Below are 22555 nucleotides of genomic sequence, written 5' to 3'. Positions count from 1 at the left end.
CTTTATTAACCGGGATATTATGTAAAGGGAAATTTTTCTTCTGTCATTTGATTATGAGCTTATGGGGCTAAGCATATTTGATATGGCTTAATCCATTACAGTTAGTTTTTTTTTCAATGCTCAAATTATGCTGGCTTTGGTAAATGAGGTTTTGTTTAGGTTGGCTCCTGAGTCTCTGTGATTGTCTATGCATGCCTGTGTGTGTCTCCTGTTTTAAACCTTTTATTTTAAAATAATTATAGATAGATTCACACAAACTTACAAACATAGTGCAGAGAGATCTCATGAACTCTCCACCCAGTTTTCCTCAGTAGCAACATCCTGAGTCTTTTCCACACAACTCTTGGTAGTCTTTTGAACACCTCCTTGCTTTCTACTGTGACAGTATGTCCAGGTCTTTGTGGACATTTCCTGTCATGGGACTGGAACCAGCTGTTCTCCAAGGATGCTTTCAATTATTTTTAGTGGGAGCTAATATTCAGAGATGTCAGGACAATAGCTATGCTGTTCTCTACAGAGTTGGTTAGTGTTTCTAGGTCTTTTCAGTTACCAAGCTAACAAATGTCCACAAATTCATACTAATCTTTCCAATTCAAATTCAGCCCTGTTCAGTTCTTATTTAGCCTGATCAGTATTCTGTTTTTAACTTCCTTCTGCCTACACACTAAAATTCCAGTTTTCATTTACATCAACATAATTGTTCATTACATCCATACCATTCTGACAGACTTAGAAAACAGTGCCAGGAACCCGGTGCGGTAGCCTAACAGCTAAATCCTCGCCTTGCACGTGCCAGGATCCCATATGGGCGCTGGTTCTAATCCCAGTGGCCCTGCTTCCCATCCAGCTGCCTGCTTGTGGCCTGGGAAAGCAGTCAAGAATGGCCCAGGGCCTTGGGATCCTGCACAGAGAGACACAAAAGAAGCTCCTGGCTGCTGGCTTAGGATCGACTCAGCTCTGGCCATTGTAGCCACTTAGGGAGTGAATCATCGGACAGATCTTCTTCTCTGGTTGTCCTCCTCTTTGTATATCTGACTTTCTAATAAAAAAAACAAATAAATCTTTAAAAAGAAAACAATGCCAGAATGACACTAACAATGTGGTTATTGTAACAGTTTTATATTTTAGTTACTGACATTAGAACTGTATATTCTAATAGGTTTGTACAGTCAAATTATTGCACTTTTTAAAAAAGAAATCTCTCCATTTATTTAAAAATTATTTATTTTATTTTTTTTATTTGAAAAGCAGATTTACAAGGAGAGAAGGAGGGACAGAAAGAGGGATCTTCCATCTGCTGGTTCGTTTCCCAGTGGCCGCAACAACCTGAGCTAGGCTTGTCTAAGGTTAGGAGCCAAGAGCTTCTTTTAGGTCTCCCACATAGGTGCAGGAGCTCAAGGACCTGTGGGATGCCTGGACCATGGCAGTGGCTTAACCTACTACACAATGACATCAACCCCAAGTTAGTGTGTTTTAAAGTGTCTTGGAATAGTTTCTCTCTGGATACAAGCCACCCACTGCATGCAAGAGTCAGGCTCATTTATTTCAAATTACGTTCAAATTTAGGACTTGCTTTTTAAATTTTGATTTCTTTTATAATTACTTGAAATATTGACATGATTCTAGAATCAAATTATAAAACAAAGCATATTTAGAGATGATTAGCATCTACTACCTCATAGTATGCACATTCTTCTCCACTTGAATTTTGGCTCTTAAAATATGAACTTGAGACTACTGTAGAGTAGTATACAAAAATATTCCCTGCCTCTTAATGGTGTCTTTTGATGAACAAAATATCTTAATTTTAATGAGATTCAATTTGTTAGCATTTCTTTTTATTACTATTCTTTATATCTTTCAAAAAAGATTTATTTGTTTTTTATTGCAAAGTCACATGCAGAGAGGAAGATCTTATGTCTGATACTTCACTCCCCAAGTAGCCACAATGGCTGGGGCTGAGCCGATCCGAAACCAGGAGCCAGGAGCTTCCTCCAGGTCTCCCATGCGGGTGCAGGGTCCTAAGACTTTGAGCCATCCTTGATTGCTTTCCCAGGCCACAAGCCGGGAGCTGGAATGGGAACCGGGGCTACCAGAATTAGAACTGGAGCTCATATGGGATCCTGACACTTTCAAGGCGAGGACGTTAGCTGCTAGGCTACTGTGCCGGGCCCTGTTTGTATCTTCTTAATGAAAATGTGACCTGCTTTAAGCTCATGAAGATATAGTTCTATGTTATCTCCTAGAACATTGATGTCCAATAGAACCTTCTCACTTTTTGGAAACATTCTATACCTGAATAAATAAGCCATGTGGCTATGGAGCACTTGAAATATGGCTAGTGAGATGGAGGGACTGAAATCTTAATATTAATAATTTTAATTAAAGCTTGAATGTAAATACTTATGTCTAGTTAGTGGTTGCTGTAGTTCTAAAAGCTGTCTTTTTAAAACTTTCATATTTAGATCTTAAATCACCTGAAATTGCTTGCTGAACATGTTATAATGTAAGAGCCAAGATTGGCACTAGTTTTGTGGCAAAGTGGGTTAAACTTTCCACCTGTGGTATGGGCATCCCATGTGGGCACCAGTTCATTTGGAAAAGCAGCAGAAACTGGTCCAAGTCCTTGAACCCATGTGGGAGACCTGGAAGAAGCTCTTGGCTCCTGCCTTCAGCCTGGCTCGGCTCTGACCTTCATGACCATTTGGGGAGGGAACTAGCAGAAGGAGCTCTGTCTCCTTCTCTCTGACTTTCAAACAAATAAATAAATCTTTTAAAAAGAGTCAACATTATTTTTTCAATTTATAAATCTAGTTGGCTTTTCCATAGACACAGCTCTGTTTAGTAAGAAGATCATTTTATTCTACTGTGTACTCTGCTGTGCCATCCTGGTTATAAACCAAAGTTCTGTGTACATTTGTTCTGTTTCTGGACTCCCTGCTTCACTTCCTAAGTCTTTGTGTCAGTGCTAGTGCCAATCTATTCTGTGTTGAATGTAGTTGCTTTTATTGTATGCTGATAGGCATTTTCCTAAGTTTCCTGGCTTTGTGGTTCTGCTCCCAAATTAATTTAGCTATACTGTACTCTTGTGATTGCATAAATCTTTTACTAAACCTGTCAGTTTAAAAAAAATCTGGCTGTGATTTTAATTGGTACTGGTAGAGAATATGGAATAAATTGAAAATATTTTATTTACATTTCATTGAATGTATAAAATTCAACGAATCTATAAAAATACATTTATTGATCAATTCACAGATTATAGTTTCCCACTTACTTAACTTATTATTTTTTTCTCAAAGTTTATGTGTGGAGCAAGATTGTTTGTGTAGATATTGTATAACTTCATTGACTGTCTTATATTGCTATGCTATTCTGAGTGGTTTTTAAAAAGATTTATTTATTTGAAAGAATTAGAGAAAGAGACAGAGAGAACAAAATCTTGTATCCACTGGTTCATTTGCCAAATGGCCATATGACATTTGGGGCCAGTCCAAAGCTAGGAGCCAGGAACTTCCTCCGGATCTCCCTTATGGATGTAAAGGCCCAAGCACTTGGATCCTCCTCTGATGTTCACCAGTGGGGAACTGGGTAGGAAATAGATCAAGTGGGAATTATTTGGCACCGATATGTGATGCCAGTGCCACAGGTGGCAGCTTTGCCTGTTACACTACAGTGCTGGTTCATTAACTGGTATTTTTTTTTAAGTAAAAAAATTTAAAAAAATTGATTCATTTTAATTGAAAGACAGATTTGTAGAGAAAAGGAGAGACAGAGAGATAGAGATCTTCCATCTGCTGATTCACTCCCCAAATGACTACAACAACCAGAGCTGATCTGATCTGAAACTGGAAGCCAGGAGCTCTTCTGGTCTCTTACATGGGTGCAGAGTCTCAAGGGCTTGTGTCATCCTCTGCTTTCCCAGGCCACAAGCAGGGAGCTGGATCGGAAGTCGAGCAGCCAGGGCTAGAACTGGCACCCCAAGTGGGTGCCAGTTCTGTAGACGGAAGATTAGCCAGTTGAGTCACTGTGCCAGTACCTAAGTGGTGTTTTCAAAAAACATTTCTCTTTATTTATTTATGTGGCAGAGATATATCTTCCACCCACTGGTTTACTTCCCAAATGCCTATAAAACCTGGGGCTGGGTCAGACCAAAACCAAAAGCCTGAAATGTAAATCAGTCTCCCAGTTGGGTGGTAGGAACCCAGATAGTTGAGACATTGCCTGCTTTCATCCAGGGTTGCAGAAACTTGGGATTGGAAGCATAGTCAGAATGTGAACCCAGGTACTCTGACAGGGTACATTGGCATCTCAGTCTCTATGCTATGGAACCAAAGCAGTGGTTTTGAAATTTAATTTTATAATTTTTATCACAAGTGTACAGAGATAGAACTTGCTTTTTATATAAACTGAGATTTTATATTACTTTATATTGCTACATATACTGCACGCCATTTCCACATAATTTTTGTTCTGCAATCTTTGTCTCTATTTTCTGATTATATCAGTTTTTTGCTTTAAGTGTCTGCCTGTGAAATCCAAAACAGCTGTGAATAGCAGTGATGATAATGTGTAGTCTTATTTCTGATGTTGGAGACAGAATTTTTGGTGTTTAATATATTATTTGTTCAGATTTTCTGAGGTAACCCTTTATCAGATGGAAGAAATTCCCTTCCTTCTCTATTTTACTAAACATTTTCTCTGTTTATTTTTTGTCCTTTAATTAATATCATGAATCGTATCTACTGATTTATTAATGATAAGCTAACCTTGAAATCTTGCATTGGTTGAGATTTCAATCAGTCTTGAAGGGCCAAGCTTTGCCACAGAAGGTTAAGTTTAAATTTTCATTATTATGCTTTTTAAAAAAAGGTATGTTTATTTGAAAGAGCAGCGGAGAGGGAGACATAGAGGGAGAGATGTCCCATCCACTGCCAATCTCCTGAGATGGCCACAACACCCTGGGTTGGGTGAGACTGAAGCCAGGAGCTTCATCTGGGTCTCATGTGGATGACAGTGGCCCAAACACCTAAGCCATGTTCTGTTGTTTTTTTCAGGCCAGTAGCAGAGAGCTGGGTTGGAGGTAGAGCAGCTGGGATGGAACGATAGCCGTATAGGATGACAGTGTCTAATACTATGAACCACAACACTCATCCTGGCTGTTAAGCTTTTTATTTTGAAAGTCCTAGTTAGGGAAGAGATGTTTTCCCTGGTGATTAAGATTCCTGTATCCTATGTTGAAGTATGTAGGTTTAATTCCTGGCTCTACTCCTGATGTCAATTTCCTGCTAATAGACCCTTGGAGGAAGTGAAGATGGCTCAAGTAATTGTGCCCCTGCTTCTCGTGTGGGAGATCTGAATGGGATTGTTGGCTCTTGGCTTTGGCACAGACCCAGCCCTCACCACTGCAAGCACTAGGAACATGGACATTCTGTCTTACAAAGTAAATTTTCAAAGTTAAGAATTCTAGTTATCCAAACACATCATTTTTGATAGCTTTTGTTCCCTTTAAATTTCTGGTGGTTTTTCTTATCAAAGATTTATTTCATTTATTTGAAAGGCAGAGTTACAGAAAGAGAAAGAGTTATATAGAGACTATAGAGACTATAGAGATATATATAGTCCATCTGCTGGTTTATTCCCCCAAATGGCCACAATCCTTGGGGTTGAGACAGGGCAAGGCAAAGAGCCAGAAGCATCATCAAGGTCTCCCATGTGGATGCAGGGACCCAGTGACTTGGGCCATCTTCTATTATTTTCCAAGATACATTAGCAGGGAACTGGATGGGGAGTGGAATAGCAGGGTCTCGATCTAGCGGCCGTGGGGATGCTGGCTTAGAAGGTAGTGGCTTTATCCTCTATGCTACAAAGCTACCCCCACCAAAATAAGTTTTTCTTTTTAGAATTACATTTTTTGCTTTGTTTTTCAATATATTAAATCCCCATCTGACAGTTGCAGAGTCTAAGATCTTCAAATGTGTTCTGTGTGCAATTTCAAATGACTTTTTTTCTCACATCTGTTTTTCTGTTGCCAGTTTTTATTTGACTTAACAATAGTTACTACCTTGGAAATACTTTTTTTTTCCTAGGATATCTCGAGACCTTAGAAGAAAGTTTCTGGTGTCAGGATAGATTTTTATGTGTATAATTACTATTGCCTGTAAAACTCTTCAAGCCAAATTCAAGGCTTGAGAGTCCCTGGTTGCTTAAACCATGTATTTCCAACTGAATGTATGTGGGCTTTCCAGTATCTAGCCATAAGTTTACAGGATTTCCTTTTCCTTTCCTGTTTTACTTTGATTTTGGTTGATACCAACTCAAATGGCTTAATCTAAGCTGAAGAATAAGTGAACCTAGTTTGGGTATACATTTTGGAAAATGTAAGCAAACACCAATAAACAGTTGTATACTTCTGTAGATCATTTAGAAAACATTTTCTAGACATGTTTTAAAATGTTTGCAATCATTTGTATGATATGGTGTTTATTATAAAATTAATTTTTATTTATCATAAGTATTCTAAATAGATTTTTTTAGTTACCTGCGAAAGGTGAAGACTGAAGCTGGAATGTGCTAAAACTATTATGGACAGTGAATGAAGTGGGGAGAAAGAAAAGCAATGTCCAAATTTTATGGAACACATTTTGAGGTTTTACAGAATAAAATTTACAATCTGAGGGAGAAAGAGTAGCAGGAAATGTGGGGTAAAAGCCCAAGAAAGGGGCAGATGTGGTGGCATCTCAGGCTAATCCTCGCCTGTGGCACTGGCATCCCACATGGGATGGTGGGAAGGAATGACCTTATCATTTAGTCAGTGGTTTTAAGTATTCAAAGATTGTAATTTTCCATGCAACTCCAGCAGTCATTTCTGAATTTTCCTGAGTAGAAATCCAATCCCTGTTGTTCCTGTATTCCATGTGTTACCAGATTATTTTGCCTGGAATACTTTAGCAAGTATGAGCCTTTGTTTGGAGCATGCTGGGTTTTCCTTCGAGCTATTTTTGGATTTCACAGGTCTGCTGAAGTGCTGCATTGATCTTTACCTAGATGCTCATACTTGTAAAATGAAACATTAAAGCTGGCCTCATTTCTCTTAGCCACCTAGCCTTTTGTACAATTCCCATCTCACTCTCAGCTTCTAATGTCGGCATATTCTGTCTGTAGGTAGCTATAACTGGAGAATTCTCTTAACTTTTCTGTAGGGTCTAGTTCTACAGTAGTTGTAGGTCATGAATTATTATTTCTCAGACATAATTGTTTTCAGTTACTTATATCTAGCTACACTGGGGAAATTTTTGGAAAATCTAAAAACAATTTGTATATGGGCCCGGCGGCGTGGCCTAGCAGCTAAAGTCCTCGCCTTGAAAGCCCCGGGTTCCCATATGGGCGCCGGTTCTAATCCCGGCAGCTCCACTTCCCATCCAGCTCCCTGCTTGTGGCCTGGGAAAGCAGTTGAGGACGGCCCAAAGCATTGGGACACTGCACCCGTGTGGGAGACCCGGAAGAGGTTCCAGGTTCCTGGCTTCGGATCGGCGCGCACCAGCCCGTTGCGGCTCACTTGGGGAGTGAATCATTGGACGGAAGATCTTCCTCTCTGTCTCTCCTCCTCTGTGTATATCTGGCTGTAATAAAATGAATAAATGTTTAAAAAAAACAATTTGTATAAAAATTTTTTAAATGCATTAAATTGATATAGAGGGAGAGGGGAGAAAGGGATAGGGAGGTTAGGAGGGGGAGGAGAAGGGATAGGAGGAAAAAAAGAGAGAGAGAGAGAGAAAAGCTTATGTCACTCCTTGAATGGTCACAAAACTGTGCCTGGGCCAGGCTGAAGTCAAGAACTGAGAACTTCATCTGGCTCTCCCTTCTTGAGCTGTCACCTGCTGCCTCCGTTATGCATTAACAGGAAGCTGGAATTAGAAGCAGAGATGAGTCATGAACCAGTTGTTTGGTTTGATTCTCTTGGTACCCCAAACAGTATCTTTAACAGTATGTCAAATGTCCACTTTAAACCACTTTTTTATGCAGTTTAACAATTAGTTGGAAGTTACCCAGATGATCTCAAGTTCCCTGCACAATACCTGAAGTAATGTAGGTACCCAGAAAGTTAGTAAGAGATTCCATTTCCACTCTTACTCTGTTGGTATTTGAAAACTCTCATGCAAGAGGTAGAGGTTTTCACTTTTCGTTTTTTCTGTTACCAAGAAAGGCAGTCTATGTGCCCATCAAAGTCTCTAAAGGATATCTTCCAAAGGTTGATGACAGCCTGAGACAGTTGCTTTTTACAGTTTTAAAATACATCTCCTGAGTACTTCTCCTCAACCCTCAAGAGTTAATTTAAGTATTCAAAAGATTGTAACTGCTACAGGCATACCAGTACTTTGTGAATTAGAGTTTGTGACCTCAAATTTCCATTCAGCTAAAAATTAAGTAGGTATGAATTATTGCAGTGCTTCCAGGAACCTGGAGAACAAAAACAATAGGTCCTGCATCTAAGATTGTGTTCTTCATAATCTGTGCCCGTTGGGCTCCCAGATACTTTATTCACACTGATTTTTACCCCAAAACAAGATTTTTCTTCTGTGTGATAAATAAGGGGTTCCAAGTAGTTGGTGTCCTTGCAACTTTTTAAGACGTATTTATTTTTATTGGAAAGGTGGATATACAGAGAGGAGGAGAGGCAGAGAAGATCTTCCATCCAATAATTCACTCCCCAAGTGACAGTAACAGCCGGAGCTGTGCTGATCTGAAGCCAGGAGCCAGGACCCTCCTCTAGGTCTCCCATGTGGGTGCAGGGTCCCAAGGCTTTGGGTCATCCTTGACTGCTTTATCAGGCCACAAGCAAGGAGTTGAATGGGAAACGGGGGCACCGTGATTAGAATTGGCACCCATATGGGATCCCAGCACATGCAAAGTGAGAACTTCAGCTGCTAGGATACCATGTTGGGCCCTCAAATAAACAATTTTTTTTAGGATACTCTGTCTTGAAGAACATTGTGAAGTAGTGAGTTAAGCCATTACTTGGATTGCAGGTATCTTGTATCTGCTTGTCTGGTTCTATTCCCAGCTTTTGCCACCTGTCCTTCTCTGTATCATAAACCCTAGTCCCTAGTCCTTGTCATCCATGAGTCTACTTTCTGTTTCTGTGGATCTGCCTAACGTAGGTATTACATACATATGCAAAAGTTTAACTTATACTTAAGCACAGTAGGATGTTAACAGCAATAACAAAGAACAAAGTAGAGCAATTGTAACAATGTACTGTAATAAACGTTATACCAATTTGCTAAGTCTCTTAGAATATCTTATTGTACTATGGTTGATTATGGGCAGCTGAAACCATGGAAAGGAATACAGAATGAAAAGCGAACTGCTGTGTTCACAAAAATCCTCAGATACTTGTTTTATGTGTTTTAGAATTTTTGTTTTAGGGGCTGACATTGTGGTATAGTGGTTAAAACCTCTGCCTGCAGTGGCATCATCCCATATGGATGCTGGTTCAAGTCTTGGAAACCACACTTCTGATCCTGCTCCCCTGCTAATGTGCCTGGGAAAGCAGTGGGAGATGGCCCAACTGTTTGGGACCTTGCACTCACATGGCAAGTAGCCCAAATAGGTGGTAGGAGTCCAAGCACTTGGGACATCCTTTGCTACTTTCCCAGGTGTGTTTAGGGAGCTGGATCACAAATGGAGCAGCTGGAACTTGAATCAGAACTCTTATGGGAAGCCAGCAACATGACCTTGGTTTCTGTTTAGTACTGAGAGTATAAATAAGCACAAAAATTTGAGAAAAACAGTCCAAAGCCTTTGGACTCTGGACCTGCATGGGAGACCTGGAAGCAGCTGACTTCGGATTATCTCAGCTCTGGCCATTGTGGCCACTTGGGGAGTGAATCAGCAGATGGAAGATCTTCCTCTCTGTCTCTCCTCCTCTTTGTATATCTGATTTTCTAATAAATAAATAAATAAACAAATAAATATTTTTTAAAATTTGAAGAAGCATTTTGGTGTGTTCAACTAAAATTTGAATATGCATCTCTCTAACTAAAAATAATAAGTAGGCATGTGCATGCATGTGTTTTTGAAAATGCACCTAAATATTTAATCACAGAGTAAAGAAATTATGAAGTATCCATATAATGAATAGTATGTAGCCTTTACTTAGATGAAAGTGGAACTGCAGGTGCTTGTTTGAAAGGATGTCCGTAATATATGTTAAGTAAAAGTGAAAAGGTGGAGTTGTATAAGTGAAAAGGTGGAGTTGTATAGAAGAGTGTAGGGAATAGTTTCATTTTGGTGAAATACCTAAATGTGTGTATTTATATATATGTAGGTAAAATCTGGAGGAATATACTACTAGTGGAATATACACTATTAAAGGCATATCTATTAATGGTTTAGTTTACAGAAGAAAGATTTTAAAGAACTTTCAATTTCATTACTTTTAGCATTTTGAATGGATTAAATCTGGCTCAAGGAGCATTTTTAAAAATATTAATCACAGGAAAGCCACAGCCTAACTTTATTAGGGGTTGTTGTTCCTTAATAGATTATTGATTACTAATCAATCATTTATGATCCTTGGAAATAATTTTTTAACATCAAAATTTTCTTCAATCCTCAATTCCTGCTAGCTAAAAAAATTCATTATTTTTATTTGAATGGCGGATTTACAGAGAGAAGGAGAGACACAGAGGGAGAGAGATCTTCCATCTGCTGGTTCATTCTTCAAATGGCCACAATGGCTAGAGGTGAGCCGATTTGAAACCAGGAGCCAGCAGCTTTTTCTGCGTCTCTCACGTTTGTGCAGCGACCCAAGCACTTGCGCCATCCTCTTCTGCTTTCCCAGGTCACAAGCAGGAAGCTGGGTGAAAAGTAAGGCAGTCAGGACACGAACCAGCACCCATAGTGGATACTGGCATCACAGAGGGCTAGCTTGCTGCACCACTGCACCAGCCCGAAATCCCTGCTAGTTTAAGGAGTGCTAAATCTAGATCTCCTATGAAGATGGCTGTCCAGTGTATCCTATATGTACATTGACGTATGAACCGATAAATTTTTTATATACAGTTGAAATTTTTAAATGAGCTTATGATAATTAGATAAAAGGAATGCTGGTTCAGCTTGAGAATATTGTAGGAAACTGTGATGAAATTTTAATTATAAAGGATATTGAATGTCCTAGTGTGACAACTGGGTTGTAATAGATGTCATACTGAATTGTAAAGGGGGAAAAGTGAGATTTTTTTTTACTCAGTTTTTCTTGAAACTAACTCTATATAGTAAGTTATTGAACCATTCTGTTTCAAGTTTTATATCTTAAAGTTACCACTGCATTTTCTTTGGTTCACTACATTTATTAGAGAATTGTCTGATATAATTAGTTAAAGGAAAGTCACATTAAGACAAAGTGTTAATTGATTTTGGAGTTTTATGCATGTTTTCTTTCTATTCTGTGCTGAAGAGCTGAAGCTGGCATTAATATGGCATATTGTAGGTGCAAATTAAAAAAATTTTAAGGTCTTTGAGACCATTAGCTCAGAGATGCCATATAAATAGAAACTGTACCAGATTTTTCATCTCTATTCTGTCAGCCAAGTTAGCTTCTTTGCTTGAGATAGAAAGGAGAAAGAAAGAAAACACTGAAACAAAATTGAAGTATCTAAAAGTCTTTTACAAATAGCTTTCATAAGGTGAACTCCAATAAGGGGAGCCTTTAGATGTCACTAATTATCTCATCAAAATTTTCGTAAGGTATCTTTTTTATGTTCATGAAAGACACGTTTAAACAGATAAGATACATTAAAAATGTACCTTATTAAAATTCATTTTATATGCCTTTTAATGTGTTGTACACATGTCTGTTTGAGGCATTATAATAAAACCTTCCACAAAATTTACATGAAAATCAAATTTGTAAAACTCAGTTGCTTAGGCAGAATATTGTGGGTGGGAAGATGGTACTTTAAAAAGGAGGTTGAGAGGTCCCGATGTGGCAGCCTAGCGGCTAAAGTATTCGCCTCGCATGTGCTGGGATCCCATATGGGTGCCGGTTTGGTTCAGGTCCCAGCAACCCCGCTTCCCATCCAGCTCCCTGCCTGTAGCCTGGGAAAGCAGTAGAGGATGGCCCAAAGCCTTGGGACCCTGCACTTGCGTGAGAGACCTGGAGGAATCTCCTGGCTCCTGGCTTCAGAATGGCTCAGGTCCAGCCGTTGCGGCCACTTGGGGAGTGAATCATCGGACAGATCTTCCTCTCTGTCTCTCCTCTCTCTGTATATCTGACTTTGCAATAAAAATAAATAAATCTTTTAAAGGTTGGAATATGATATACATTTTTTCTTTTTCTGTATCCTGATTTTGCTAAGGCTAGCCACTTAAAAGATATATAGGAGAGCCAGCTGAAGTATCTAAGAGAGAAAGAAGTTTGTAGTTGTAAAAACAGTTAAATAGGATTCCATTCAACTTGAAAATATAAACTATAAAGCACTTAAAAACTAATAGCTCTAAGTCAGTAAGATTCTTTTTGTTTATAATAGTTTATTTACTTGGAAGGCAGAAATACAAAGAAATGGAGGATGGGAGAGGGGTGGAGGGAGAAATGAAGGAGAGAGAATCTTCGCTCTGTTGGTTCCCTTCTGAAGTAACTGCAACAGTTAGGCCTTGATAAGGCAGAAGTCAATAGTCTGGAACTCCTCCTAGGTCTCCCATGTGGGTGACAGGAGTCCAAGAATTTGAGCCATCTCCTGACACTTTCCCAGGCACAGTAGCAAAGAGCTAGATTGGAAGTAGAGCAGCTGGGACTTGAACTTGCACCCATATGAGATGCCTACATTGCTGGTGGATGCCAATATCAAAGGTGGTGAATAACACACGACGCTATCGTTTAAACCCCCAAGAAGATTCTGAAGTAGTCATACATGTTCAGGGATCAAGTGTTACAACAGGATCTCAAGAAACAGGGGCATGGAGAAGAAGCTGCCTTGGAGATTCTGGTAAATTCTTCACTTTTTTGGGGGATCCAGCTTCTTCATCATGCCAACCTCACTAGACTCTTATCAGGATTAAATGAAATTAGATGGATATGGTAAAATATATAAACAGTCAGGTGCTAATGTGTCACATTGCAAAGGGAACCCAAAAAGGCTGCAGTTATTTGATACTCTGAATATATAAACAATGCTTTTGAGAATTGGCCCTGTTAGAGGTGTATGTTTCTCTGTATCCAAGCAGCAAACACAACACACATAGAAAGCAAAAAAAAAATGGGGCCTTCGAGATCATTTCTTGGAAAACAGTTCAAATTCAAGGTGCTTTAACAGGATCTAAATAAATGGTTTGGCTAAAATCCACCTGGGAACAAGGATGTTCTTCAGTGCCAAATTCTTATCTTATTCTATTCTGTGGCCAAAATCCCAAGAATTACAGAGCAGAAATGGCCAAACAAGGTTTTCTATTAAAATAAGAGGTCTTGAGTAATGAATGGAAACTTGGAACAGGCTTTAATGGCAATACTCAAAGCCAGAAGTTGGTTTAAATACCAACTTATGGATTTGGGGCATGTATTGAATCTCAAATGGAGTACTGGTACCAATTTTAGTGAATTAAAAACATGGTTTAGGGCCCGGCGGCGTGGCCTAGTGGCTAAAGTCCTCGCCTTGAAAACCCCGAGATCCCATATGGGCGCCGGTTCTAATCCCGGCAGCTCCACTTCCCATCCAGCTCCCTGCTTGTGGTCTGGGAAAGCAGTTGAGGATGGCCCAAAGCATTGGGACCCTGCACCCGCGTGGAAGACCCGGAAGAGGTTCCAGGTTCCTGGCTTCGGATCGGCGCGCACCAGCCTGTTGCGGCTCACTTGGGGAGTGAATCATTGGACGGAAGATCTTCCTCTCTGTCTCTCCTCCTCTGTGTATATCTGGCTGTAATAAAATGAATAAATCTTTAAAAAAAAACCATGGTTTAATTTAGGAAGTTGTAATTCTTGTTCCAGAAGAGCTCCATGGACTGTTGGATTGGCTTGAATACTTGGTCCCTCTTTGTCTTGAGTCATTGATAAAATGTTGAATGGGGTAAATCTGAGAGTGAACGCCTACAATTTCCCACTAGAACTTCCTTCTAGGTTGAAGTATCGCATGAATGAACCATCTTTGGCACTATTATTCAGTCAATTATGATAATAATTGATCTACTGTGTAGTTAAAACTATAGAATTTTAAGATGCTTCCTAAATAAATACCAACCTGTAATATCCTGTGATCATTTTAAGTGGGAAGCACTAGAAAGGTAAAAATCCTGAAATAAGTAATTTGATTTTTTTCCTATTACTATTTTAAGGTCTGTCCAAAATCTCTAGCCTTTTTATTACTCTACTGTCATTTTTATATAACAATCTTTTGTTTCACCCATCACTGGGCATTTTATCTGTGAATAATGAATGCTGTGACCATATTGAAAAGTATTTTCCTCTCAGAGATGCACATAAATCAGAATCCTGTTCTGGTTTAATAAGATGGAACTTTAGAAACTACCTTTGGCCACATTAAATACTGGAGATATCTAATTTTTTTTTAATTTCTGAAATTTCACTGTTTCTGTATTTGAGAGACACACAGAGGCAGGCAAATGGAGCTTCCAACTGGTTGATACCCCAAATGTCCACAGATCCAGGACTGGGTTATGCCAGACCTAGGAATTAGGAACCCAAAATAGGACTCCCTCATGGGTTTGAGGGACCAAACTAAGCTGTCACTTGCTGCTTACAAGGGTGCACAGTAGCAGGGGGTTTGAATCTATAGTGCAACTGGATCAAATTCAGATACCACATGTCATACGGGTGATTTTTTTTTAAGATTTATTTATTTTTATTAGAAAGGCAGATGTGCAGAGAGAAGGAGAAACAGAGTGAAAAATCTTTCATCCACTGGTTCATTCCCCCAAAAGGCTGCAGTGGCTGGAGCTGAGCTGACCCAAAGCCAGGAACCAGGGATTTCTTCTGAGTCTTCCAAACATGTGCAAAGTCCCAGGCTTTGGGCCACCCTCTGCTGCTTTTTCAGACCATAAGCAGGGAGCTGGATGGGAAATGGAGCAGCTGAGACATGAACTGGTGCCCACATGGGGATCCTGGTGCTTGTAGGAGGAGGAGGATTGAACCATTGCACCAGGTCCACATATGGGTATGTTAAACAGTGTTTTAGCCAACAGACCAGACAGCTGCCCTAAAGATATTCATTTGCCTCCTTTTTAAAAACTAGATAAGCTATGCTTAGTGGAGCCATGTAAAAACAAATTATTTCTGTGTATTGGAAAATACTGTTAGGGTAGTCATCTCCAAACTTGATCAAACCAGTAATTGTCTTCTTTGGCCCTAAGGCCAGAAAACTGTGTTTTTCCCAAGGCAAAATGATGTGAAATAAAGTTAATAATGAAGAAAGGAAAAATGTATGTGAATCAGGAGAGTTTATGAGTGCCAGCAGTTTTTCCTGAAGGCTTAATTCTGTTGTTTGTGATTGGTTTTGTTCTTGTGCCCAGTGAACTCATCATGGATGTGTTTTACAAATACAATTAAGAAATACAAATGAAGAATGCTGTTTTCAAAGTTCTTGTCTTGCATAGAAGCAAAACAGTATACTATCTTTTCATGGCTGCTGTTTAATCAGGTCCCTTGTTAGTTTTGAGCAAGGAATGTATTTTGTAGCTTGTAATTTTAATATGAATAGAGTGGTAACATATTGCTTTTGGACACAGCCTCTCTTAAGGTCCTGTAACTTTCTTAGTGGCATTCCAGTTCTCCAGGTATAAAATCTTTTGTCTCAGATCTTCACGGGACAGTTGTAAAGGGAAAAATCCATAGGGAAATCATTGCAAACATGTGATCCATTTTCCTATAAGACATGCTTTGTCTCTGTACAGCAATGAAGGAATACCTGAGTTGTAGCAGCTGTTCATGAATTTGCTAAAAATAGGATCTCAAGAAAAAAGTAACACTGAGAGTCTATAAGGTTTCCTCTATTGTGAAGGAGACACGGCATTAGGTTCTCATAGTGAAAGAGAGAAGGTGAAAGTATTTAGGCGAAGTAAAGAATGACACATGTTAGCATTCAGAGGTGTGCAGTAAACTGTGACAGTGTTTAGATTGAATGCTGTTTCATAGATTAGGTAAGTTTTGCTCTGTGCCGTGTAATGTACCAGTACGGAAGGTTTAGGGGGTGGGAGAGAAGTTATTTCTGTTCAGAATTGTACAGATAAATCTGTAAAATTTAGTTCTCCTCAAAAAACATTAATTGACCACTCCTATACCAAATTCTGAGTTGCATGGTGGAGATTACAGAATATAAAGGAACTGCCCTGCACTCTGTTGCTAAAATGTTTCTCTGTGTGCTAAACATGTGAATCTCTTGTGAAGACATAAGTCTTTTAAAGGAAATCTCATGATAGAAGTCACTTTTTCTTGATGGGCCTTATTTTCAAAACACATAATAAATTCTAGAGATAATTAAGGAAGCATAACTTTGGTGCATCCTCATCTTCTCCATCATCATCAACTCCTTATCTGGCTTAGTTACAGGTGTATATTTGCGTTTGATAGGTAAGGGGCTATGCTGTATAAAGACTGTGTGGTGCTTTGTGGTAATAATAAATGGTTGCATTTAACAACAACATTATTATTATTACTATTATTATATACTTTTCAGTCACTGCATAAATTACTTCACATACATTATCTATGTAATCACAATAAACTTATGAGTTTCACTTAATTTTGTTTTCCCCAATTAAGTAAACTGAAGCTGAGTTTAAGCAACACATCCAGAGCTAGTCATTGGCAGAGGTGTGACTGACTATGGACTTCATTCTTAGTAACTGTTCAATTCTGCTTTTTAATTACTAGTCCTTGAAGGACCCAAGGATAGAATGTATAATGGTGTGGGTGAGGCATTAGCTTAATATTTGTGGAACAGGCTCTTACCAGCAGTTGAAGCATTCATATTCCAACAACTGGCAAGGTGGGAAGGAGCCTCAGTAGAGTAGAAGTGAGAAACTGAATTATTGTTGTGCCAAATACAGAGTCACTATCTCTTTAGTACAGTATCTTTGCAAGGGAGGCTGATTACATTGGCTCTGTGTTTTCCATCTCAATCATTGAGACTAAATGCCGGTTGGAGCATAAGATCTTGAAATGTCAGAATGGACAGCCTGGCAAATGTCCTTGCTGGAAGATGGCAAGATTATTGAAAGACAGGCCCTAATTTTCCCCCTGAGGCATGACACTTGGGGGCTTCCATTAAAAACATCACCCAGCCTCTGTCACTTTAGTTTTTTCTTTAAGTGCCTGTGATTTTTTTTTTTTTTTACAGGGGCACAGGGCCATGCATGGTCAGTTCCCAATGGCCAGGTTTCTGAGCTGTGGGCAGAGGTGCCAGTGACTGGGAGGGCTAGGAGGAGATGTGGGAAAGGAAGGTCACTTTTCCTGACAACTTATAACTTGATTCCACTTATAAGCCATTTGTTTTCAGAAATAAGTAATGGGTGAAGACACAGGCCAGGCCTACATGTGTGCACTGCAGAGATTAAGGCGCGGTCAGATCCAATTACCACAGTGAGCAGAGACAGAGCTGAGGGATGTGTGGGGAGGGTGCAGACAGGCAGAAGCTGAGCCCTGAGAAAGGAGGCAAGGGTAGGTTTTGATGGAAATTGCATCCTACTCTGCATCCTTGAAGGAACAAAGAGGACAAATAGGCAGCGGCAATGACAGGAGGAAACTGGGAATTTCTCTGGAATTAAATCAGTTGAGGTCAGGAGGACTTAGTGGGTGGAAGGAAGGGAGATGCTCATTCAGGCCTTTGAAATCAAAGGTATTAGGATCGAGACCTTGGCTTCCCCAGTTCCCTCAAGGGAGGAGGCAGGTCACAAGTCAGGTGTCAGTCTGGCTTTGTTCCAGCATGCAGAAAGTGATCCACAGAGGAAGGTCTACAAAAGAGGAGGCTAGGAGATGAGGATAGAGAAAGGACTTTATGTTGAGTGTTTTTGCCACATGGAGCTTCTGCGGGAGAGCTGAGAGAGTCTGGGAAGAGGCGGTGCCCCAGCATGGGAAGGCACCCCTCTGCCTCTGCAGCAGTACAGTGGAAGTCCTGATGAGACACGGAGGTCTGGAGGAGCCTCATATTTCACATGATGAACTGCAGACACTGAAATAGCTGGCCACTGTCAAGGCAATCCCATTCTCTCACATTATGCTTAATAATAGCAGATGATGATGATGATGATGATGATGATGATTACAAAGCATTAATGGAGTTGGAATTCCAGCCTGGCTTGGGAGAGCAAGACAACTCCCTTGATTTAAAGTGTTTGTTTTTCCCCAAGCTCTTGAATACACTGTCATCCATTAGAGACGAAAATTTAAATCACTCGAAATAAAATGACTCGGGTATTAGATGATGCAGATTTGAAATAAGATGAGTGAAAACTTAGATTCTTTTTAAATCTTTACCTGATTCTCCCCTCCTCCTTCTGCCATGTCCTCGCCCCGCACCCCCCCTCCCCCGTGATTAAAAAGGGTCAAGTTGGGCCCGGCGGCGTGGCCTAGCGGCTAAAGTCCTCGCCTTGAAAGCCCCGGGATCCCATACGGGCGCCGGTTCTAATCCCGGCAGCTCCACTTCCCATCCAGCTCCCTGCTTGTGGTCTGGGAAAACAGTTGAGGACGGCCCAAAGCATTGGGACTCTGTACCCGCGTGAGAGACCCGGAAGAGGTTCCAGGTTCCTGGCTTCGGATCGGCGCGCACCGGCCCCGTTGCGGCTCACTTGGGGAGTGAATCATCGGACGGAGGATCTTCCTCTCTGTATCGCCTCCTCTGTGTATATCTGGTTGTAATAAAATGAACAAATCTTTTTTAAAAAAGGGTCAAGTTAAGGTTCCTTTATGGAACCAGTTTTGAAAAAGAGCAATGCAGACAGTAACTCGCTGGTTATTTGCCAAGGCACACGCTGAAAGTAAAGGCCACATGGCTGGGAGGGGAGCTGGGTTGAATGTGGAATCCCAGACTTGCTACCTGAGATCCCACATTTAGTCCTAAGAGGGCAGCGCTGGCAACCCCACCCCTGGGTCCTGGGAGTTGAACACTTTCTGCAACATCTAAATTCCAGGGCGGGTGTAGTAAATAATCAATTCCATTATTTGGTGCCTGCGTACATTTCCTTGGAATGTTGGACCCACCACCCGGGTGTGAGTATGTATGTTAGTTTTCCTTCGTTTCCTGGGTTCAGCTTGGATTTTTTTTCCTTCCCTTGGAAGCTGAGAGCTGGAGTTCTAGGGACTTTTACAGCTTTTCCCAAGCTAATCTCTTTAGAAGACCCGCTAAGCAGACGGGAGACCGTAGAGCCTGGATGAGCAGTGTAGTGGGGGCAGGGAGGAAGGGAGTGGCCGAGTGTCTGCGGTCTGCTGGGAGCCGGCGGGTCCAGGGGCGAGCGGCGGGCTGGAGCTGGCCGCGCGGGCAGGGATCGCTCTCCATCACCTGGGTGCGGAATTGGTGCGGGACTCGCGGAGCATTCCCCCTCCCTTTTCCTCTCTTCCCCCTCCCCTCCTGCTTCCTTTTCCCTCCCCCTGGAGCAGCCGCCGCTGCAGCCGCAGGAAGCGGAACGCAGCTGAACGACTCCGAAGCCCCCGGAGGAGCAGAGATGTGGGGAGTCCAGCGGGGGCGGCCGAGCCCGGAGCCCTTAGGAGGATCTAGGAGGGGAGCGGTCCCCGGCGTTTGCTAGCGCGCGATCTGTAGGGAAGCTGCGCAGGGTGGCGCGAGCCGAGGCGGAGGCGGGGCCCGGGCGGCAAGCGCGGCTGGGGCGGCTGCTGCCTCCGGCCCTGCCCCGCAGCCTCCGGCGGCGCGGTGGGTGGCTATGGAGCCGGCGGGCACCAGACCTTGGGCCACCCAGCATCTGCGAGTCCAGCGGCCCATTCCCTGGCTGTTGCTGTTGCCTTTCCTGCTGCTGCTGCTGCTGCCGCTACCGGGCCCAGCGGCCTCCCAGCTACGGTACTCGGTGCCGGAGGAACAGGCTCCAGGTGCGCTCGTGGGCAACGTGGCCAACGCGCTGGGGCTGGAGCTGCGGCGTCTGGGACCTGGCTGCCTGCGCATCAACCATTTGGGAGCACCCAGCCCGCGCTACCTGGAGCTGGACCTGACGAGTGGTGCGCTTTTCGTCAACGAACGCATAGATCGGGAGGCGCTGTGTGAGCAGCGGCCTCGCTGTCTGCTCAGCCTGGAAGTGCTGGCGCACAACCCTGTGGCGGTGAGCTCTGTGGAAGTGGAGGTCCTGGACATCAACGACAACTCACCGCGATTCCCGCGGGCAGACTACCAGCTTCAGGTAAGCGAATCGGTGGCTCCCGGGGCGCGCTTTCACATAGAGAGCGCACAGGACCCCGACGTGGGAGCCAACTCAGTGCAGACCTACGAGCTCAGCCCCAGCGAGCACTTCGAGCTGGACCTTAAACCCCTGCAGGAGAACAGCAAGGTGCTGGAGCTGGTGCTGCGAAAGGGTCTAGATCGCGAACAGGCAGCCCTGCACCGGCTAGTTCTTACTGCCGTGGACGGGGGCGTCCCTGCTCGCTCGGGCACAGCCCAAATCTCCGTGCGGGTACTGGACACCAACGACAACTCTCCCGCCTTCGACCAGACCACTTACCGTGTGCAGCTGCGGGAGGATGCGCCCCCAGGTACTCTGGTGGTGAAGCTGAATGCCTCTGACCCGGATGAGGGCTCCAATGGCGAGCTCAGGTACTCGCTGAGTAGTTACACGTCAGACCGGGAGAGACAGCTCTTCAGTATAGACGCTAGCACTGGGGAAGTGCGAGTCAGTGGGGCGCTAGATTACGAGGAGGCCTCCTCCTACCAGATCTATGTGCAGGCCACCGACCTGGGTCCAGTGCCCATGGCAGGACACTGCAAGGTGCTGGTGGACATCGTGGATGTGAATGATAACACGCCAGAAGTAGTGCTCAGGGATCTGTACAGTCCCGTGTCTGAAAGTGCCACCCCAGAAACCATCGTGGCTGTTCTCAGTGTCAATGACCAAGATTCAGGCCTGAATCAGCAAGTGAGCCTGACGGTGGACGCCACGCTGCCTTTCCGCCTAAAAGGCTTTGGGAACCCCTACACCCTGCTGGTGAGCGGCCCCCTGGACCGGGAGCGTGTGGCCGCCTACAACATCACAGTGACAGCCACTGATGGTGGAGTGCCACAGCTGACGTCCCAGCGGACCCTGCAGGTGGAGATCTCGGATGTCAATGACAACCCCCCAAGCTTCCTGGAAGACTCCTATTCCATCTATGTCCCGGAGAACAATCTGCCAGGGGTGTTGCTGTGTACAGTGCAGGCCACTGACCCCGACGAGAAGGAGAATGCAGAGGTGACCTACTCTCTCCTGGACAGGGAGATTCAAGGGCTGCCAGTCACCTCCTATATCTCCATCAACAGCGTCAGTGGCAGCCTTTATGCTGTCAACTCCTTTGACTATGAGAAGTTCCGGGAATTCTTTGTGACTGTGGAGGCCCAGGACAAGGGGGTCCCGCCATTGAGCAGCACTGTGATCGCCAATGTCTATGTGGTAGACGTGAACGACCATGCCCCTCGCATCCTGTACCCTACCTCAACCAACACATCTGCAGCCATGGAGTTGGTGCCTCGAACAGCCCCTGTTGGCTACCTGGTCACCAAAGTCATAGCCATGGACTCCGACTCTGGGCAGAATGCCTGGCTCTTTTATCATCTAGTCCAGGCTTCTGACCTGGACCTCTTTATGGTCGAGCTGCACACGGGAGAACTCAGGACTACCAGGAAGGTGGGCGACGAGAGTGGCACCACTTTTAACCTGACCGTGGTGGTCCGAGACAATGGCGAGCCATCACTGTCATCCTCTGTGGCCATTACAGTCGCTGTGGTGGACAGGGTGTCCAGAATCCTCCCGGACACGCACAGACATGTGAAGAATCCCCGGACACCTTCTGAAATCACACTTTACCTAATAATAGCATTAAGCACAGTATCTTTTATATTTCTTTTGACAATCGTTGTTTTAAGTATCATCAAGTGCTATCACTACACTGCCTATGGCACTACTTGCTGCGGAGGATTCTGTGGAGTGAGGGAGCGGTGTCCTGCGGAACTGTACAAACAGGCCAACAACAACATTGATGCCAGACTGCCCCACGGCCTCAAAGTGCAGCCTCACTTCATTGAGGTGCGGGGGAATGGCTCCCTCACCAAGACTTACTGTTACAAGGCCTGTCTAACAGCAGGCTCAGGGAGTGACACTTTCATGTTTTACAACACAGGCGCCCAGCCAGGACCAGGGCCTGGGGGTGCCCAAGCAGCCGTGTCGGACAGCAGGCATCTCACAGGCCAAAGTGGGCAGAGTGCTGGAAACCTGATTGTTCTTAAAAACGAGGCTGTTTCTCAAAATGAGGTGAGAGAGTGAGTGATCCAGGGGTCGTCCACAAAGCCGTATTTTCCAAGTTTTCCTCCCCACCCCCTTGTAACCATACTGTGGCTGTTCTTACTGATGTATTAGCAGG

The 22555-nt window shown here is 43.0% G+C and overlaps 1 protein-coding gene across 4 annotated transcripts in view; it reads left to right on the top strand.

Moving 5' to 3' along the window:
- Positions 1-22555, top strand: part of LOC101525192 (protocadherin alpha-C2) — a 69257-nt gene that overhangs the window by 8530 nt on the left and 38172 nt on the right. The window contains exon 1 of one of the 4 annotated variants that reach the window (XM_058677817.1): positions 19025-22446. The exons of 1 other annotated variant lie outside the window; for it this stretch is intronic. In XM_058677817.1, coding sequence (XP_058533800.1) covers positions 19882-22446 — 2565 coding nt within the window. In that variant the 5' untranslated portion in view covers positions 19025-19881. Of the gene's footprint in view, positions 1-19024; positions 22447-22555 lie in introns of those variants that run through there. 2 more of the 4 variants (XM_058677818.1, XM_004586490.4) reach the window with 2 other exon arrangements.

This window comes from Ochotona princeps, chromosome 19 (assembly GCF_030435755.1).
Source record: "Ochotona princeps isolate mOchPri1 chromosome 19, mOchPri1.hap1, whole genome shotgun sequence".
In the NCBI taxonomy this organism is placed as follows: domain Eukaryota; kingdom Metazoa; phylum Chordata; class Mammalia; order Lagomorpha; family Ochotonidae; genus Ochotona; species Ochotona princeps.
Note: the sequence above shows the minus strand (reverse complement) of the source record. Positions and strands in the feature narration are given on the sequence as shown.